The sequence below is a fragment of the Alligator mississippiensis genome, chromosome 15, assembly GCF_030867095.1.
Source record: "Alligator mississippiensis isolate rAllMis1 chromosome 15, rAllMis1, whole genome shotgun sequence".
Lineage (NCBI taxonomy): Eukaryota > Metazoa > Chordata > Crocodylia > Alligatoridae > Alligator > Alligator mississippiensis.
Genome location: NC_081838.1, coordinates 4,613,321 through 4,629,994, shown reverse-complemented (window position 1 = coordinate 4,629,994; position 16,674 = coordinate 4,613,321). Strand labels below are relative to the sequence as shown.

General features: G+C 65.8%; 3 protein-coding genes across 6 annotated transcripts in view; 2 read left to right on the top strand and 1 right to left on the bottom strand.

The window, feature by feature from the left end:
• Positions 1–10: 10 nt before the first annotated feature.
• Positions 11–3,263, top strand: LOC132245705 (cytochrome c oxidase subunit 8B, mitochondrial). Of its 2 annotated transcripts, none has more exons than XM_059718515.1 (2): positions 11–2,509; positions 3,040–3,263. In XM_059718515.1, exons 1-2 carry the CDS (start codon positions 1,619–1,621, stop codon positions 3,133–3,135), a joined length of 987 nt encoding a protein of 328 aa, XP_059574498.1. In that variant the 5' UTR covers positions 11–1,618; the 3' UTR covers positions 3,136–3,263. The 2 variants fall into 2 exon arrangements, with proteins under 2 accessions (XP_059574498.1, XP_059574499.1); XM_059718516.1 differs by having other exon boundaries at positions 2,318–2,480.
• A 3,735-nt stretch (positions 3,264–6,998) lies between these two features.
• OTUB1 (OTU deubiquitinase, ubiquitin aldehyde binding 1) lies at positions 6,999–9,975 on the top strand. Its single transcript, XM_014606313.3, has 7 exons — positions 6,999–7,103; positions 7,301–7,362; positions 7,466–7,564; positions 8,060–8,178; positions 8,254–8,338; positions 8,448–8,642; positions 9,027–9,975. Exons 1-7 carry the CDS (start codon positions 7,052–7,054, stop codon positions 9,219–9,221), a joined length of 807 nt encoding a protein of 268 aa, XP_014461799.1. The 5' UTR covers positions 6,999–7,051; the 3' UTR covers positions 9,222–9,975.
• A 587-nt stretch (positions 9,976–10,562) lies between these two features.
• The window catches only part of MACROD1 (mono-ADP ribosylhydrolase 1), a 53,951-nt gene continuing 47,839 nt past the window's right edge, over positions 10,563–16,674 (bottom strand). For 2 of the 3 annotated variants that reach the window (XM_059718527.1, XM_059718525.1), the window contains 6 exons: positions 15,455–15,571; positions 12,698–12,819; positions 12,380–12,410; positions 12,214–12,287; positions 11,487–11,568; positions 10,563–10,687 (listed from right to left, as the gene is read on the bottom strand). In XM_059718527.1, coding sequence (XP_059574510.1) covers positions 10,656–10,687; positions 11,487–11,568; positions 12,214–12,287; positions 12,380–12,410; positions 12,698–12,819; positions 15,455–15,571 — 458 coding nt within the window. In that variant the 3' untranslated portion in view covers positions 10,563–10,655. Of the gene's footprint in view, positions 10,688–10,989; positions 11,019–11,486; positions 11,569–12,213; positions 12,288–12,379; positions 12,411–12,697; positions 12,820–15,454; positions 15,572–16,674 lie in introns of all 3 variants that reach the window. The other variant, XM_059718526.1, reaches the window with a different exon arrangement.

Below are 16,674 nucleotides of genomic sequence, written 5' to 3'. Positions count from 1 at the left end.
CATTTGGCCCCTTTTAAAGGGGGGAGGGGCATTTTCCAGCAAGCACGGCTGACCTCGTGTCCTGTGGGAAGGCAGCCCCTTTGCAACGTCATTTCCTGTTGGCAGCCAGGCCCGGACTGCGGTAGGGAAGGCTGGGCTGGGGTTGGGGCTACTCATCGTCTTCCAGCAGAGGCTGGTGCCTTCATCCCTCTAACCCTGGCAGACGCAGATGCAGGCGTGAAGCAAGGGGTCTTGCGTGTGGCTGGCAGGTCAGGTCCAGCCCCTGGATGTGGGGGCCTTTCTCCCCGAGAGGGAACTGACCCCAGGACTCCTTTTTATGCAGCTGCTTGCAAAAAATATTCCCCTCCCAGCCCCAAATACCCCTCTCCCCCATGTCCCCTGGCTGAGCTGAGCTGGAGGTTTCCTTCATTTCTGATCATCCAGTTGCCCCACTGGAGTCACTGGGATGTGGATTCCCAGGGCTGCCTGTAGGCAGCTGGCATTTCCATCCATCCATGCCCCCAGCCAAGTGGTACCAAAGGAGTCCTTAGAGATGGGACCTATCTTCATGGGGCACCCCAGGGGGTGTCGCACCACACCCGGCTGCTGCATCCCTACAGGATGGACCTCTTGGCCCCTTGTCGCTCCTCCCTCCCGTGCCCTGGGGACCAGGCCCTGATGGGCCAATGAGGTGCCCAGCTCAGCACGTCCAGCCAAGCCTGGTGCTCCCTTCCCCATGGGAATCACGCTCCCAAGCCCCCTGGGCCTTGCTGAAATCTCTCCTGTGCCTCCCCAGGCCCTCTGTACCTGCCCATGGGCCTGTTCCCCCCCTTCACCCGGCTCCCGTAGGGGTGGATCTATCACCGCTTCCCCTCGCCATCTTTCTCGGGTCGGGGGGCCAAGGCAGATTTCAGAAGCCCCCATTGAATCTCCAGCCATGGCTGCTAGCTCCGACATGGGACAGACCTGTCTTCTGGCCTCCTGCCCCTCTCCGAGCAGGGGGTTGACTTCCACCCCCAGCGTCTTCCTGTCCTCTTCTCGTGCCCCCATCAAGCTCTTGGGCCGGCAGCCTGATGGACGCTGCAGCCCCCCGAAGCCTCTCCCTGGCTTCCCCACTCCCTCCCAAGATGACTCCTCTTGATGACGGAGCTGAATCTGCATTGACACCCCCCCTCCCGGTGTGACTTCAAGGAGCGCTCCGGGGGGCACGGACCCAGGGCCGGTGTTTTTAGCACATCCTGTCGGAGCCGTTTCCAGGCTGGGGAATCGCCCGGCGCGACAGACCCCAGGTCTCGGCATCCCCAGAGCTTCCCGGCCCTGGGTCCCAAGCGGGCGAGGTCCCTCCTGCGTGACGGCAGAGCCGCGTCCTGCAGCCGGACACGGCGCGTTCCCGCCCCCCCCCCCCCCCCCCCCCGGTGTCTCCGTCCAGGCCCCGCAAGCTGGCGGCTTCGCCCCGAGCACGCTGCGTCAAAGTGAGCGAGATCCAGTAGCCAGCGGCGTCAGCGGGGGCGTTGACAGCGCTGCTCTGGCCACAAATCAGCCGTGGGGGGTTTCTCCACCTGGTGACAGCGGGGGGCAGTCTCCACCTGCCCCCTCCCAGGACGGGCTCGGCCTCTGGTGACATCATCAGCCCAAGGGGATGGGGTGCTTGGGGACGGCCCCTCCACCAACCAAAGGGCTCCAAGCCCCGCCCTGCCTCCCGCATCCACCGAGCCGAGGAGACCTCCGGTCCTTCCCCTCGCTGCGCTCCCGCCAAGTCTCGGTCATCGCAGCGAGCTCGGGCCGTAGCCGCCCCCCGGACGTGTCCCCTGTACTCCGCCGGGCGGCGCGGGCAGCCCACGCGGGCCGGATGCGGCCTGGGGAGGGGGCGGAGACCCCCGCAGAGCACTCTGTGCCCCCGGTTAGCAGCGACCCGGGTCCCCGCCCCGCGGGGGTCCGCCAGCTCTGCAGGCCGGGTCCGGCCCTGGGGCCCTACACCCCCCCACCCCCCCTTGGGGCAATTCCTGGTTTTTTTGTGGTTTTTTTGGTACCTTCTCGGTTTCTTTGTACGGTCGAAATAAACCGACACTTTGTTCAACGCCTGGAGCCGGAGAGTTATTGGGGGGGGCGCGGGGGGGGCGGACCTCGGGCGCTTCTCTCCCCCGCGGGGAGCCCGCCCCGAACCTGGTGCAGGGGCGGGGCTCTTCTCCCCGGAAGTGACGCCACGCCCACTCCCAAAGCCGGGCGGACGCTCGAGGGCGGGCAAGACCTCCCCGGAAGTGACGGGCCTCCCGGCCGCCCACTTCCGGTGCCCGTGGCTATTTATTTCCGGCGCCGCCGCTCCGCCCTGCTCCGTCATTTCCGGCGCCGGGACTCGATCGGGACTCACCATGCCGCTGCCTGTGTCTGCGCCCGCCGCCGCCCGCGCCATGCTCCGCGCCCGCCGCCCCGCGCCCGCCCCCGCGCCCCGCGCCGCCTCCTCCGCCGCCCCGGGCCCGGCCCCGGCCCCGCTCAGCGCCCTGGTCAGGGGGACCCCGGGATAACCGCCCCGGTTCGCTGGGGGGCAGGGCGCGCGGGCTGTGCTTGGGAATGGGGGAGGGGGAGGCTGTGCCTTTAGATAGCGGGGGAGGGGGGCTGGAGGGGGGGGCTGTGTCTTTAAATGCGGGGGGGTCCGCTGGTGGGGGGTGTGCATGCCCTTCAAATAGGGGGTGGGAGCGGTTTGGGGGGGTCCTGCTGGGAGGTCCCCTTAAATATGGGGGGCAGGAGGCTGCAAGGAAGGGGGAGTCTGTGTCTTTAAGTGGGGGGGGGGTGGGGGCATGTGCCTTTAAATGGCGAGGGGTGGAGTTGGGGGATTGGCCCCGCCCCCTCCCCTGCATCGGTCCAGCCCCGCATTGCGGGCGCGAATCCCGCAGCCCCTGCACTGCGGCTCCTGGTGACCTTGCGGGGGCGGGGAGGGCCGCAGTGCGGGGGGCGGGGGGCTGCCGTGGGGGACCAGGGGCTGGGAGCCAGTGACTGAGTGGTCGGGGTGTGGGGGGGGGCAGCCCCCGCTGCCCGTGACCCCGCGCTGCTCTCTGCCCCCAGGAGAGCGCCATCGGCCTGGGCACCTTCTTCCTGTCCTTCCTGGTCCCGGCCGGCTGGATCCTGGCCCACCTGGAGAGCTACAAGAAGCGCGACTGAGCCGGGGCCAGACCCTGCCGCCTCCCCCCACCCCGGGCCAAGCCCTGCGTCCACTCCAGCACTGAGGGACCAAGGAGCCCCCCGCCCGCATGGCTTCCCGCTGTTACAATAAACCCCTTCCCTGCTGAGCTTGGCCTGCTGTGCCTCTCTGGTGTCCTGCGCCTGGGGGGGGGGGGGCTCCTGCGGTGGTGGGGGCTAGAGGACCTGGGGGTTCCCTATGCTGGGGTGGGGAAGTGGGGGGTGGGGGCTTAAAGCTGTTAAAAGAAACCCCTGCTGTAGGGTCCTGCACCTTTAAATGCTGGGGGGAAGAGGCTGGGGTCCCCCACCCCCATGCTGGGTCTAGGGGCCCCTGCCCTCCTTGTGCTGGGGTTGCACAGGCTGGAGCCCGTGGAGTGGGGCTGCCCCCGCAGCCTGGGCATAGGGCTGGAGTCCTGCTTCTGCCCCTGCCCCCCCTTGGGGTGAGGTGGGGCTGCGGTCTTCCCCCTGTGCTGGGAAGGGGGCGGGGCCTGGGCAGTAGTTCAGAGCCCTCCCTTGTCTGTGCCCCACGGCTAGGAGGCGAGAGGGGGCTCCTGGGTCCCTGCTCCCCCTTCAGCTCAATCCTTGCTGTGGGTTTCACTAACTGCCCTCGGGGGTGGGGCAGCGGTGCCACAGCCAGTTCTGGCCGGACTCTTGGATGCTGGGCCCAGGCCCTGACTCTTGCCCTCTGTCCCCAGCCGGGGGGCCTCAAGCACCTCTCCCTTCAGTCCCATCCCCCATGGGCTGTGTGCTTTCACCTGTTCTAGAGGGCAGTTCCACCCCAGAAGTGGCTGCAGTGTCCTGCCCCCCTGGGCTCTGGGGGGAGGTGGGATATGGGTGTCCCCAGAGGCCTTGAGTTGTGGGCAGCTGGTTCTGGGGGGTCTTGTACCCTCCTCTGGTGGTGATGGTTGTGGGGCTGAGTGGAGGGTGTTGGTGGGGGCACTGGGATGAGGCCCCTCTGCGCCCAGGCTGGGATCATGCTGCACTGACCCCCCTGCCCCCCGGCCAGGTAAGAGTCAGGCCTTGCCCCAAAGGAGCTCCCAGTCCAGATGGGAGAAGGGCAGGAGGGGAAACGGAGGCACAGATGCACCCTGGCTCACAAGGGGGGGGGGGCCATTAGGGCATAGGGCCCAGGCCCCTGCCCCCCCACCCCCCCATCAGCCCCTGTTCCAGGGAAGCCTGGGGTGGCCCCTTTATAGAGCAGACTGCCACCTGCTACTCCTGCATGGGTGGAGCCAACAGCTGGGCCAATGGCTTGCTGGCTCAATGGAGGGGGTGTGCCCTTGCCTCCTATTGGCTGGAGGCTGCAGGCTGGCCGCAGATTGGTTGAGGGGGCTGGATAAATACCTGGGACAGCTCTGGGCCCGCAGTGATGGGGCTCAGGGGTGGGTGAGCAGCAGCTTCCTTGTCTGACCCTGTGGGGGTATTTAATGTGCCCTGGAAGAGGCTGTTAATGCCCCGTGCTGTCCACCCATCTCTGGGGCTAAGAGGGGAGAGCATTGCGGGCTGGTATCCCATAATCCTTTGCATGATTGGAATGGGGCTTGCTGCTGGGCATTGTGGGATAGCTACAGGCCTCCTGGGCAGGGGGAGGAGGGGTCTGGGTAGAGAGGGTATCCCACATCCCCCGTGCTCTGGGCTCTAGGCTGGGGGGATCGCAGTGCCCCCAGCTGGGCCCCTCTTGCCCCCCACCCCATGGGCTGGGGATGCTGCCCCCAGGGGGTGCTGCAGGGGGTAATGTGCCCATTTCCCCCCTCCCCCAACCAACCAGTAGGTGTCAGTGGGGCTGAGTCCAGGCAGGGGGCTGGGAGCCAGCAAGGACCATGGTAAGTGGGAGAGGGGCTGCGGGTCGGGAGCGAGGGGCACCAATCAAGTTGGGGGGCAAGGGGCTGCGGGTCTGGAGCAAGGGGCACCCATCGAGCAGGGGGCAAGGGGCTGCGGGTCTGGAGCAAGGGGCATCGATCAAGCAGTGGGGCAAGGGGCTGCGGGTCTGGAGCGAGGGGCATCGATCGAGCAGGGGGCAAGGGGCTGCGGGTCTGGAGCGAGGGGCACCCATCGAGCAGTGGGGCAAGGGGCTGCAGGTCTGGAGCAAGGGGCACCCATCGAGCAGGGGGCAAGGGGCTGCGGGTCTGGAGCAAGGGGCATCGATCGAGCAGTGGGGCAAGGGGCTGCAGGTCTGGAGCAAGGGGCACCCATCGAGCAGTGGGGCAAGGGGCTGCGGGTCTGGAGCAAGGGGCACCCATCGAGCAGGGGGCAAGGGGCTGCGGGTCTGGAGCAAGGGGCACCCATCGAGCAGGGGGCAAGGGGCTGCAGGTCTGGAGCAAGGGGCACCCATCGAGCAGTGGGGCAAGGGGCTGCGGGTCGGGAGCAAGGGGCACCCATCGAGCAGGGGGCAAGGGGCATTGGCAGGGCTCTGAGACCTCCCCCCCACCTCCACTCTCAGGCCCAGCGTGACACGTCCCACCTGCCCATCTATGTCTCCAGCCACTTCCAGCACCTGCCGGCCCCGACGGCCCCCCCGGCTGCCCCCTCATCCCCACTGGGCCCCAGGCGGCCGCGGCCCCCTCCCCTGCGCAGCCAGTGGGAGAAGCGGAGCATCGCTGAGAGGCTCCAGCTTGGCTTCAGCCTGGTGCCTCGCCGCACCCCCCTGGGCTGCTACCAGGGCCGCGCCGTGCCCCCTCGCACCTGCTCCCACCGCCTGCCTGGCGAGGGCCGCAAGGCCCAGAGGTGAGTGCAGCTCGGCCCGCCCGGCGCATCGGGCTCCTCTGTGGCTTGGGGCTGTGCTACAGGGGGCCGGGGACTGCGGGTCGGGAGTGAGGGGCACCGGCGAGCGTGGGGGGAGCAGGGTTTTGCAGGAGCCCCCTGGGGTCCATGCTCTGCCCCCCCTCCCAGCCCCAGGCCCTGGTCCCTGGAGCATGAGCCCCCGAGGGGGACCGTGGCCAGATCCCTGCTGCTCCCCGCGGCCTGGACCAGCCTCCCGGACATGAAGGAGCTGGAGCCCCCTGCAGAGGTAATGGGGGGGGGGGGGCTCCCAGGGCACCATGGGAGCTGGGGCGGGCAGTGTGAATTGCAATGGGGGGTTAGCCGGGGGGCTTCGGGGCTGTGGGGGGGCAGATGTGGGGGATCTGACGCGGGGCAGAGTTGAGGGGATTCTCTGCAGATGCCCCAGGAGAGGGCAGGACCCTTGGCCTTCCCCAGGCCCTCCCAGTGGCAGAGCCCGGCCCCGGGGGCGCTGGCATGGGGGGCAGCGGGGGGCGCTGGGCCTGGCCGCCCCTTGCGAAGCTCTGCTGGGTCAGCGAGGGTCACCGGCTTGGGGGAGACCCCCCAACGCCCCCTTCTCCCGCCAGGGCCCGGCCCCAGCCCTGCTCCCGCCTGCAGCTGCGACCCCGCCGGAGCGCCTGCGGCCTGGAGGGGCCCGTGCGCCCCCGCCCTCGGCTCCGGCGCCCGGAGCGGGGGACACGGCGGCCCGCGGCAGTGCCCCTCGGGGGGCGGATCGCCTGTGATGTCATCTCCAGCCTCAGTTTCCCCAGCTGCGCTCCTGGTCCCTGCCCCCCCCCCCACCGCAGGACATGGGGGCATGGGGAGGAGATGGTGATGTCACATGATGATGTCACGGAAACGCCCCCATTCCAAGCAAGGCGGCTGCTCTGACACGGGTGCTGTCACGTCACTGCCGGGTGATGTAATGGCAGGGCATCCCGCCACCGGCCGCTCTGACGTCACCGATGAAGTGACACCAATGCGGTCCCCGCCCCCGTTAGCTGTGATGCCGGATGACCTCATGTCTACACCAACCTCGTGGGGCGGTGACGTCGCGGGGTGAGGGCGGGGCCCGTTGCCAGGGCGGCACTTCCGGCGGGGCGGGCCGTGACCCGGAAGCGCTCGGCGCGGCGGGGCCGAGATGGCGGCGGAGCCTCAGCAGCAGCCGGAGCCGCTGGGGGGGGACGCGGACGGTACCGGAGGGGGGGGAGCACGTGACCCCGCGGGACCCCGCCCCAACACCTGGGTCTCCCCCGCCCCGGGGCGCCCTCTGACCCCTGACCTCTGACCCGGGGGGGGACAGCCGGGCCCCGCCCCCCCCCGGGCCGGCCTGGGGAACCTGGGCGGGGGGGGCCGGCGCCCCTCCCCCCTCACGCGCCTTGTCCCGCAGGCGTGAACTGTCTGGCCTACGACGAGGCCATCATGGCGCAGCAGGACCGCATCCAGCAGGAGGTGCGGGGGGGCCTGGGGCGGGGACCCCTCCCCCTCCCCCTGCCGGGGGGGCGGGGCTCGGTGCCTGGACGCGCGGCCCCAACCCGCCCCCCTCCCCCCCCAGATCGCCGTGCAGAACCCGCTGGTGTCCGAGCGCCTCGAGCTGGCCGTGCTCTACAAGGAGTACGCGCCCGACGACCTCGTCTACCAGCACAAGATCAAGGTGCCCCCCCGGCCTGCTCCTCCGCCCCGCCCCCCTCTCGCTCCTGCCCCTGGAGCCAGGAGCTCCTCCCAGCAGGGGGCAGATGCCCTTTCTACCCGACTCCTCCCTTCCTGCGCCCCGCCCAGCCAGGCCCTGGCTCCGCCCCCTGCACCTGAGCTCCACCCCCAGGCCAGGTGAACTAAACCCCGCCCCCTAAACCAGCCCCAGCCCCCCTAGCACTAGGCTCCACCCCCCACAAATTGAGACTCCACCCCCTGTCCACAGAGGCCTGACAGCCCACCAGCTAAGCCCCACCCCCTAAGTCAGACCTTGACTGTCCTGCTCCCCACAACCCTGCCCCAGGTCAGGCCCTGCCCTCTGCCCCCAAGCCCCGCCCCCAGGCCAGACCTGGACCCTGCCCCCAAACCCCTGGGTGGTTGCGCCCCACCCCTCCCCCCCTCAGCTCCTGTCCAGGCTCCACCCCAAGGGCGTGGCCTGACAGAGCCCCACTCTCAGGACCTGCTGCAGAAGTACTCGTACATCCGCAAGACGCGGCCGGACGGGAACTGCTTCTACCGCGCCTTCGGCTTCGCCCACCTTGAGGCGCTACTGGGCGACCGCACCGAGCTGCAGCGGTGAGGCCTGGACCCTGGGTTCTGGGGGGGCAGACTCTGGCCCCGCCCCCTGTGACCCCGCCCTCCCTCTCCCAGGTTCAAGGAGATCTCGGCCAAGAGTAAGGAGGAGCTGGTGTCTCAGGGCTTCACCGAGTTCACGATCGAGGACTTCCATAACACGGTAAGGGCACTGCCCCCCCCCCAGCATGGGCGGAGCTCATGCTGGAGGCGGGGTTTCGCACCTAGGCCTCCGTCCCCGCCCTGCCTCAGTTTCCATCTTCCCCCCGCAGTTCATGGAGCTGATTGAGCAGGTGGAGCGGGGCGTGGCGCCCGGCGAGCTCCTGGCCGCCTTCAACGAGCAGAGCACGTCCGACTACCTGGTGGTCTACCTGCGGCTGCTAACGTCCGGGCACCTGCAGCGCCACGCCGCCTTCTTCCAGCACTTCATCGAGGGCGGGCGCGGCGTCAAGGAGTTCTGCCAGCAGGTGGGCAGAGTCTGGGCCAGGAGCCTGCCGAGGGGTGGTGCATGGGGTCACCTATGAAGCAGGGCCAGAGGAGGGCTGTTCTCTGGGGCTGGGGCCTGGGCAGGAGCCAGAGCTGGTGTGATGGGCAAGGGCTGTGTGTGCTGGGAAGGGGCGAGGCCTGGGAGGGTGGCAGGGGGCGGGGCCTAGAGGAGTAATCTGCTCTGGTGGGGGAGGGGGCAGGCTTCATCAGGATGGGTGGGGCCTGCCCTGGGACTTCTTGGGGGCATGAGTGAGCAGGGCGGGTCCAAGTCAGTGGGGGTGGAGCTTGTCAAAGGCATGGCGAGGGGCAGGGTGGGGGCGCTCCCGCGTCTCTGACACCCACCCCGCTCCATGCCGCCGCTGCAGGAGGTGGAGCCCATGAGCAAGGAGAGCGACCACATCCACATCATCGCGCTGGCACAGGCCCTGCAGGCGCCCGTGCGCGTCGAGTACATGGACCGAGGCCGCGGCGCCACCAACCCCCACGTCTTCCCCGAGGGCGCTGCGCCCCGCGTCTGCCTGCTCTACCGTCCCGGCCACTACGACATCCTCTACCCCTGACCTCCAACCCCCGACCTCCCCCTCTGCCTGCTCCACCGCCCCGCCTGCTGCAGCCTCCTCTCCCCGACCCCATCTCTGCCTGCTCCACTGCCCCAGGAACTGCCCCTGCCACAGACAGAGGTGACCACGGACCCCCAGCTGCCCCAGCCCCTCCCTCCAGCCCCATCAACTGCCCTGGTCCCCTGCCACCTGTTCCCTGCACCTGCCCCAATGTACCCCCCCACACGTGTCTGTGCTGGTGCTGGGGAAACTATATCCCCCCCAAGCTCCCCCTTGGGCCCTTCCCCCCGCTCCCCCCCATTAGCCTATGACACCCTTTGCCCAGGCCCCCTACGACTGCGGCACCCTTGGCCAGGCATGGAGGCCCCTCCACCAGCTCCTACCAGGCGGGAGGGAGGGCAGGAAAGGACCCCTCAACTGTACCCCCCTCAGGGTCTCTTCCTTGACTCCCCCTCCCTCAGCCAGCACGCCCCCTCTGGGACCGGGGGGGGGGAGCAGAGTTCCCCCCTCCTGCTCCCCCCCACTCCCAGTGACACCCCAGCTCTGCCCCAGCTGTGACCAGGGCAACTTCCTCTACAAGGTGGAGAGGGGGCTAGAGGGCCCCAAGTCCCTGCCCCCAAAGTAAGGACCTGCCCTGGCCACTGCAATGGGGGGGGGAGGGGCACAGCTGAAGCCCCCCCCTGGTGCTGCCCCCCCTCCCCCTCTTATCTGGTTCTCTTGTCACCTCCTGTGGCCAATAAAGGGGAAGCTGGAACCAGTGGCTCAGCATGTGTGTCTGGGTGTGTGTGCACGCATGTGTCCCAGACACCTGCAGGGGGTGGGGGGGTCATCCCAAACGCCTCAGTTGTGTGCACACGTGTTCCAGATGCCGTGTGGGGGGGCAGGGGTGTCCGTGTCCCAAGTGCCTGGGGGCGGAGTCCCGGCTGCCTGGGTTCTGGGGTGGAAGCCGGGGGGGGGGGGGTTGAGGGAGTGTGTGTGCGCCCATGTTCCAGGCACCTGGGTTCTGGGTGTGCGGGTGGGGGCGTGTGCCCAAGTGTGCAAGTGTGTGTGTACACGCATCCTGGACACCCGGGTTCTGGGTGTGACGCCTGGATCCATGGTGTCCTGCAGGCGGCAATGCCCCTCACTCCCAACCCGCAGTCCCTCTGTCTTCTCTGCCATGCACATGGTGGCATCCGAGACATGAAAACCAAGTGACACCACCAGGGTCTGCAGCCCTGCTTCCCCCATTGCTGCCCCCTAATCGCAGCACAGCCTTGGCAGGGATTATGGGGTGGTCACCTCACAGCCTGGGAGGGAACCCAGACCTCTGGCACCCCACTGCCTCACCAATGCAGCCACTGACACCAAATCCTTTATTAGCCAAACACTGGGGAGGGGCAAAGTGCCAGGGGGGTATGCCCTGTCCCCAAAATACATGGGGAAGGGGGGGAGTCAGTCCAGGGCAGCAGCATCCACGGAGTCACCTGGGGGCAGAGGGAGATAGGTCAGTGCCACCCAAAGACCCCTCCGCCCTGCCAGTGCCCGTCACTCCTGACCTGCAACCCCCTGCCCACCCAGCCCTGCCGGTGCTCCTCACTCCTGACCCGCAGCCCCTGCCTCATCCTCTCCTGCTGGGGTGCTGCAGCCAGGCCTGTTAGTGCAGACATAGGGCCCCCCCCCAGCAGGAGACCCCAGGGGTCCGGGCTCCTTCCCAGAGCAGGGAGCGAGCCCAGGTGTCTGGGGGCAAGGGGGTGTTAGTGCAGGGGGGGGTTCACACAGCTCTTACCCAAGGGGGGGTGGGGTCATGGCCTCAGGCTGGAAAAGAGGGAGGGGCAGATGAGTCCTAGGGTAGCCCCGCCCCCTTCAGGGATGATCCCGCCCCCTCCTGGCTACAGCCCCCCACACAGATGGGGCTATGGTTGGCAGTTGGGGGGCTGCTGGAGCCCTGGGATGCATCTTGGGGGAGGCAGGGAACAGCTTGGTTGGGGGGAGGGGTCCTCCTGGGTGGAGGGTAAGGGATGTTTGGGGCACCCCCCCCCCCCCAAGTCTTGTGGGGGAGGTGGGGAGAGAACCCGGGAGTCCGGTGGCGGGGCAGGGACCCTGGCAGCTGGGGGGTGGCAGAACCTAGGCACCAAGGGGGTGGGAAGGGGGGCAGGGAAGCCAGGGGTCTGGGCACTGGGCAGGGGAGGGGGGGAGGTCTCGGGGTTGTTTGGGGGAGTTGGAGGAAGACCCTAGGTGTCAGGGGCATCATGGGAGGGGGGGGGGGGGGGGGGGTCTCCATACCAACGGGGAAGTAGAGCGGCAACTTCTCCTTGTAAATGGCCTCGTCCTTCTCCAGGAACACGCACAGCACCAGGCGCTCCACCTGCGGGACCCAGGCGTCCAGGAGAGTGAAAGCCTGTGCCACGGCCCCCATGTGTACCCAGGCCCATGCACCTTGCACGCCCATGTCCCTGCACCCACATCCATGCCCCTCGTGTGCCCTCCGTGGCCTAGCTCACACATTGGCACAGGCCTACTTGGGCCCTTGTAAGCCCGCTCACACTCACGGGGTCCATGGTCAACCCCCGTGTCGTGTGCACGCCTGCTCACACTTGCAGGGGTCCATACTCACTCCTGTTCCTCTTGCACACCTCCTCACACTCGCAGGGTCTCTGAGCAGGCGTGCTAGAAGCACGAGGAGTAAACATGGGCTCACTCCCCGTGCCTCTTGCATGCTTGCTCACACTCGCAGGGTCCATGCTCAACCCTCCTTGCCACTTGCATGTCTGCTTACACTCACGGGGTACATGCTCACACCCCATGCCTCTTGGATGCCTGCTTACACTTGGGGTCCATGCTCATGCCCTGTGCCTTGCATGTCTCCTCACACCCACAGGGTCCATGCTCACTCTATGTGCCTCTTGCATGCCTGCTCACACTCACAGGTCCATGCTCACCCCCCCATGCCCCTTGCATGCCTGCTCACACTCACTAGGTCTCTGCTCACACGTGCCCCTCATACACTCACCTTGTCCTTGTGCTCCTGCAGCCACTCCCGTAGCGTGCCCAGTGCCACCTCAGCTGCGGCCTCGCTGGGGTAGCCTGGGGCAGGAAGAGGACAGAGGTCAGACAAGTGGGAGGAGCCAGGGGCCCCGCCCCCCAGGCCCTGCCCCAGGCCCCGCCCCAACACTCACCAAAGACCCCAGTGGAGATGCAGGGGAAGGCCTGGGAGGACAGACATGGGTCAGAAGGGGCAGCTGCTCCCCCCACCCTGCCCCCAGGAAGCCACACCCACCCCTCCATGAGACCACACCCACAGAAGCCCCCTCCCCCTCCCAGGAGACTCTGCCTGGGAAGCCCCACCCGCAAGGCCTACCACAGGGCCCCACCCTCACAGGCCACACCCCCTCCCAGGAAGTCCCAAATGCCCTGCCCCCTGTCTGAAGCTCCACCCACCACCTAGCCCCACCCAGGCTCTACCCTCAATGCCCCCACCTGTCCCTGCCCTTTACCACAGAGTGCAGCTGCGCATCCTGCGCGACGTGCAGGCTGTTACTGTAGCAGCTCCGCAGCGCGGCCTCCTGCGTGGGCCCGGGGGGACCCTGGCAAACAGGTCCCACAGTGTGGATCACCCCTGGGGGGGATGGGCGGGCGTGAGAACCCAGGAGTCTGGGACAGCCCCCCATCCAGCCCCAGAGAAACCAGGTGTCCAGCCCAGCCCCCCAAAGAAGTCAGGTGTCCGGGCCCAGCCTTGACCCTCCACCCCCAAAACTTGCCCCAGGACCTGGTTGAGAATATTGTACACAAGCATGCATGCACGCGCGTGTGTGTGTATGTGGGTGTTCATCTAAGACTGTGCATGGCCTCACATCACTGTACACACACAGACACACACAGAACCCTGTTGTCTCACACAAGCGTGCACGCACACGCACACACACACACACACAGATCCCAGACGTCTCTCTCTCTCTCTCTCTCTCTCTCTCTCTCTCTCTCTCTCTCTCCCCCCCCCCCCCCCACACACACACACACAGTCCAGGCATTTCATATGCATGCACACGCGTGCGCACGCACACACACACACTCAGCCGGGCACCAAGCTGCCACCAGGTGTCACTGGCACACTGCACACGCAAACACAGACAGGACCCATTTTAGAGCCTGGAGCCCAGACGCCTGGGTTCTCTCCAGCTCTGGGAGGGAAGTAGGGCCTAGGGAGTGAGAACAGGGAGGCTGTGAGTGTGTGCACATGTGCACATGGACCTGAGTGTGCTCCTGTATCAGGGGTTTAGGTTGTAGCCGTGTTGGTCTAAGGACATAGGCAGACAAGGTTCCTTGGGTGAATTTGATATCTTTTATTAGACCAACCCAAATGGTTGGAGAATAGTTATTAAGCAAGCTTTCGGGTTCAAAACCCCTTCGTCAGGCTAAGGACGCTGCAGCAGTTGGTGTGCGCTCTTCCTGTATCAGGCTTATGTGCATGTGTGTTGAGTATGCACTGCACTGCCTGTGTTACACATGTGCACATGGTTGTGCACACACGTGCCACATGGCAGCTGCCTGGCCCAGGGCTGGGGAAACCCCCGTCCCCTCTCTGGCTCTAGCCCCCATGGGCTCACACTTGCTTTGCACTAGTGCAAGGGATTTGCACGAGGGGGCTGGGCTGGCAGGGATCAGCTCTGCCCCCTGCTGCTCCCTTTGCTGAAGGGGCTCCAGGAAAGCCCTGTCACACTCATGAGGCCCTCACATGCCTGTGTACACTCAAGTGACCCCTCACACCTGTGCACACTCATGTAACCCCCTTGCACACCTGTGCACATTTATGTGGTCCTTCACACCCCTGTGCACTATCATATGGGCCCTTGCAAACCTGCTAACACGTGGTCCCTCGCCTGCCTGCTCTCACATAGTCCCTCATACGCCTGCTCTCATATGGTCCCTTATACTGCTGCTCACACTCACATGCTTCCTTGCACACCTGTTCACTCACATGGTCCTCCAAACACCTACTTGCACTCACACACTCCCTCACATTCCTGCAGTCCTTGACATACCTGTTCACACTCACGCCATCCCTTATCTACCTCCTCATGCTCACACTCCCTAGCAGGCCCACTCACACTTGTACACCTTGCACACCTGTTCATACTCATGTGGTCCTTCACATGTCCACTCACATTCATGTGGTCCTTTGCACACCTGCTCACACATGAACCCTAGTATGTGTTCTCACACTTTTATGGTCTCACATGCCTGCTCACAATCACATAATTCCTTGTCCACTGCTCACACTCTTATGGTCCCTTGCACACTTTGCATGGTCCCTAGCACACCCACTCACATGGTACCTTACACACCTTCTCACACTCGTGTGGACTCTCACATGTCCACTTATCTGTGTCCCTCGTGTCTGCTCACGCTCATATGTCCCCTCACAGTCCCTTGTACACCTGCTCACACATGGTCCCTCACATGCTCACACGCTCACTTTCTCCTTGTTCTCCTCTGGGCGCTCCTCCTGAGTCCTAGCACAGTCCAACACCCCCTCAGAGCCCCCCTTCCCCCAATTCACAGTTGGGGAAACTGAGGCAGGGGAAAACTCAATGATTCCAGCCCAGGGCCCCAGGCAGGGAAGAAGCATCAGAGCCAAGGCTCCCCACATCCCAGCTCCTTCCTGATCTGCACCCTGGTGTTGGTGCACAAGCAGTGTATCACACACATGGTGCATCACAAATAGCACTCCATACAAACAGCGTGCCGCACAAGCAGTGGGTCGCAGAAGCCGTGTTGCACAACCCTTGTGTTGCACAAGCTGTATCCCACAAGTGGCATCTCACACAAGCAGTGTGCTGCATGGGCCATGTGTCACACGACCACCGTGCTGCACAAGTTTTGTGCCCCCCCAAAACACCTCACACGAGCAGTGTCACAGAGGCAGCTTGTCACACAAACAGCAGGTCACACAAGTGTGTGTCACAAGCAGTGTCACAGAACCAGCGTGTTATACAAACAGCACATCACAGAAGCTGTGTCCAACAAGCAGCGCCTTGCACAAGAGGCGCCGCACGAGCTGTTGCACAAGCAGCATCACAGAACCAGCATGTTGCACAAGCAGTGCATCACACAAGTAGCATGTCACACAAGCATTGTGCCCCCCACGCATGCACAATGCCCCCCGGCCAGTCTCACTGCCCTATGAGCAGTCACACTGCCCCCCTGTGCATGCACACTGCGCCCCGTGCACGTGCACTGCCCCCTGCACTCACACAGCGCTGGCAGGCGGTAGCCACACGTGATCTTGGCCTCGCCGGTCTCGCACCCGCTCAGCGAGCGACACTCTTCCTTCAGCAGCTCCCCGGCAGCTCGGTGAATGCAGCCGTCCACTGCAGGCAGAAGGGGAAAGGGTTAACCTGGCGCCACCTGCCTCCCAGGGGACCCAGGCCCCTGAGGCCCAGAAACCCCCCCCCCCAAGGGAACCCAGGGGTCCCAACTCCCAGGCACCCTGCTCTGAACCCCCAGACCCCACTCCCCTCCCGAAGAACCCAGGCGCCGCCCCCCCCCCGAACAAAGGTATCCAGGACACACACGCACGTGTGCACAGAGCCCAAGTGTCCGGGACACGCAAGTACACTCCGGTGTCCCACACCCCCCCTCTGCCCCAGCCCTCCCTACTGGCAGCCGCTCCTACGGGCCCTGCGCCAGGCACGGCCTCCCATCCATCACCAGGCCCTAATGGAGTCGGGGTGGGAGGAGAACCCAGGCGTCTGGGCTCCTGGCAGCCGGCCCCCCGCCCCCCCCATGTTTGTTTTTCATCACCCATGAATCATCCCCGCGCTGGCAGTGCCCGGGCCCAGGGCCAGCGGGGCCGAGAGTCCCCCAGCCCAGTCGTGGGGGAACACAGCAGGACCCAGGCGTCCGGGCCCCCGCTCCCTCGCTCTTGCACCTCAGCCCCAGCCCGCTCCCGGGGCTGGAGGGAACCGGGGTGTCCGGGGACCCTGCCCGCGGGGCCTCGCTGCACTGAGCTACTCGAGGCCTTTTTGGTTTGCATCAAACCCAAAGCACTGGCGTCTGCTGGCAACACGGGGCAGCCTGGGGTACAGGGGACTCGGCCTGATCCTTCCTTCCTTCCTTCCTTCCTTCCTTCCTTCCTTCCTTCCTTCCTTCCCATTCATAACAAGCAAACTACCCATTTCTCAATTGAACGTTTTCAGGCAGGGCTGAAATTAGCCAGGCAGCTAACGAACTAACGAACACGCTTCCCAGCGACACTGTTGAGGCCGAGCTGAAATCAGCCAAGCAACGAACCAACCAAGCGACTAGCTAAGCCACTAACCAGCTAAGTAATGAACTTCCCCAAACTTTTGAGGCAAGACCTGAAACTAAGTAACTAATTAACTAAGACACACACACATTTCTAATCTCCCGATGAGCTGCTGGAGGCAGAGCTGCACGGGCTGGGCTCGGGGCGCGTGTGCACGTTCTGCGC

Coding starts and splice junctions, on each gene's coding strand:
- OTUB1 (XM_014606313.3), top strand. CDS start 7,052: ATGGCGGCGGAGCCTCAGCAGCAGCCGGAGCCGCTGGGGGGGGACGCG. Junction 7,363..7,465: donor AGGACCGCATCCAGCAGGAG/GTGCGGGGGGGC, acceptor CTCCCCCCCCAG/ATCGCCGTGCAGAACCCGCT. Junction 8,643..9,026: donor TCAAGGAGTTCTGCCAGCAG/GTGGGCAGAGTC, acceptor CCGCCGCTGCAG/GAGGTGGAGCCCATGAGCAA.
- LOC132245705 (XM_059718515.1), top strand. CDS start 1,619: ATGGGGTGCTTGGGGACGGCCCCTCCACCAACCAAAGGGCTCCAAGCC. Junction 2,510..3,039: donor ACCCCGGGATAACCGCCCCG/GTTCGCTGGGGG, acceptor CTCTGCCCCCAG/GAGAGCGCCATCGGCCTGGG.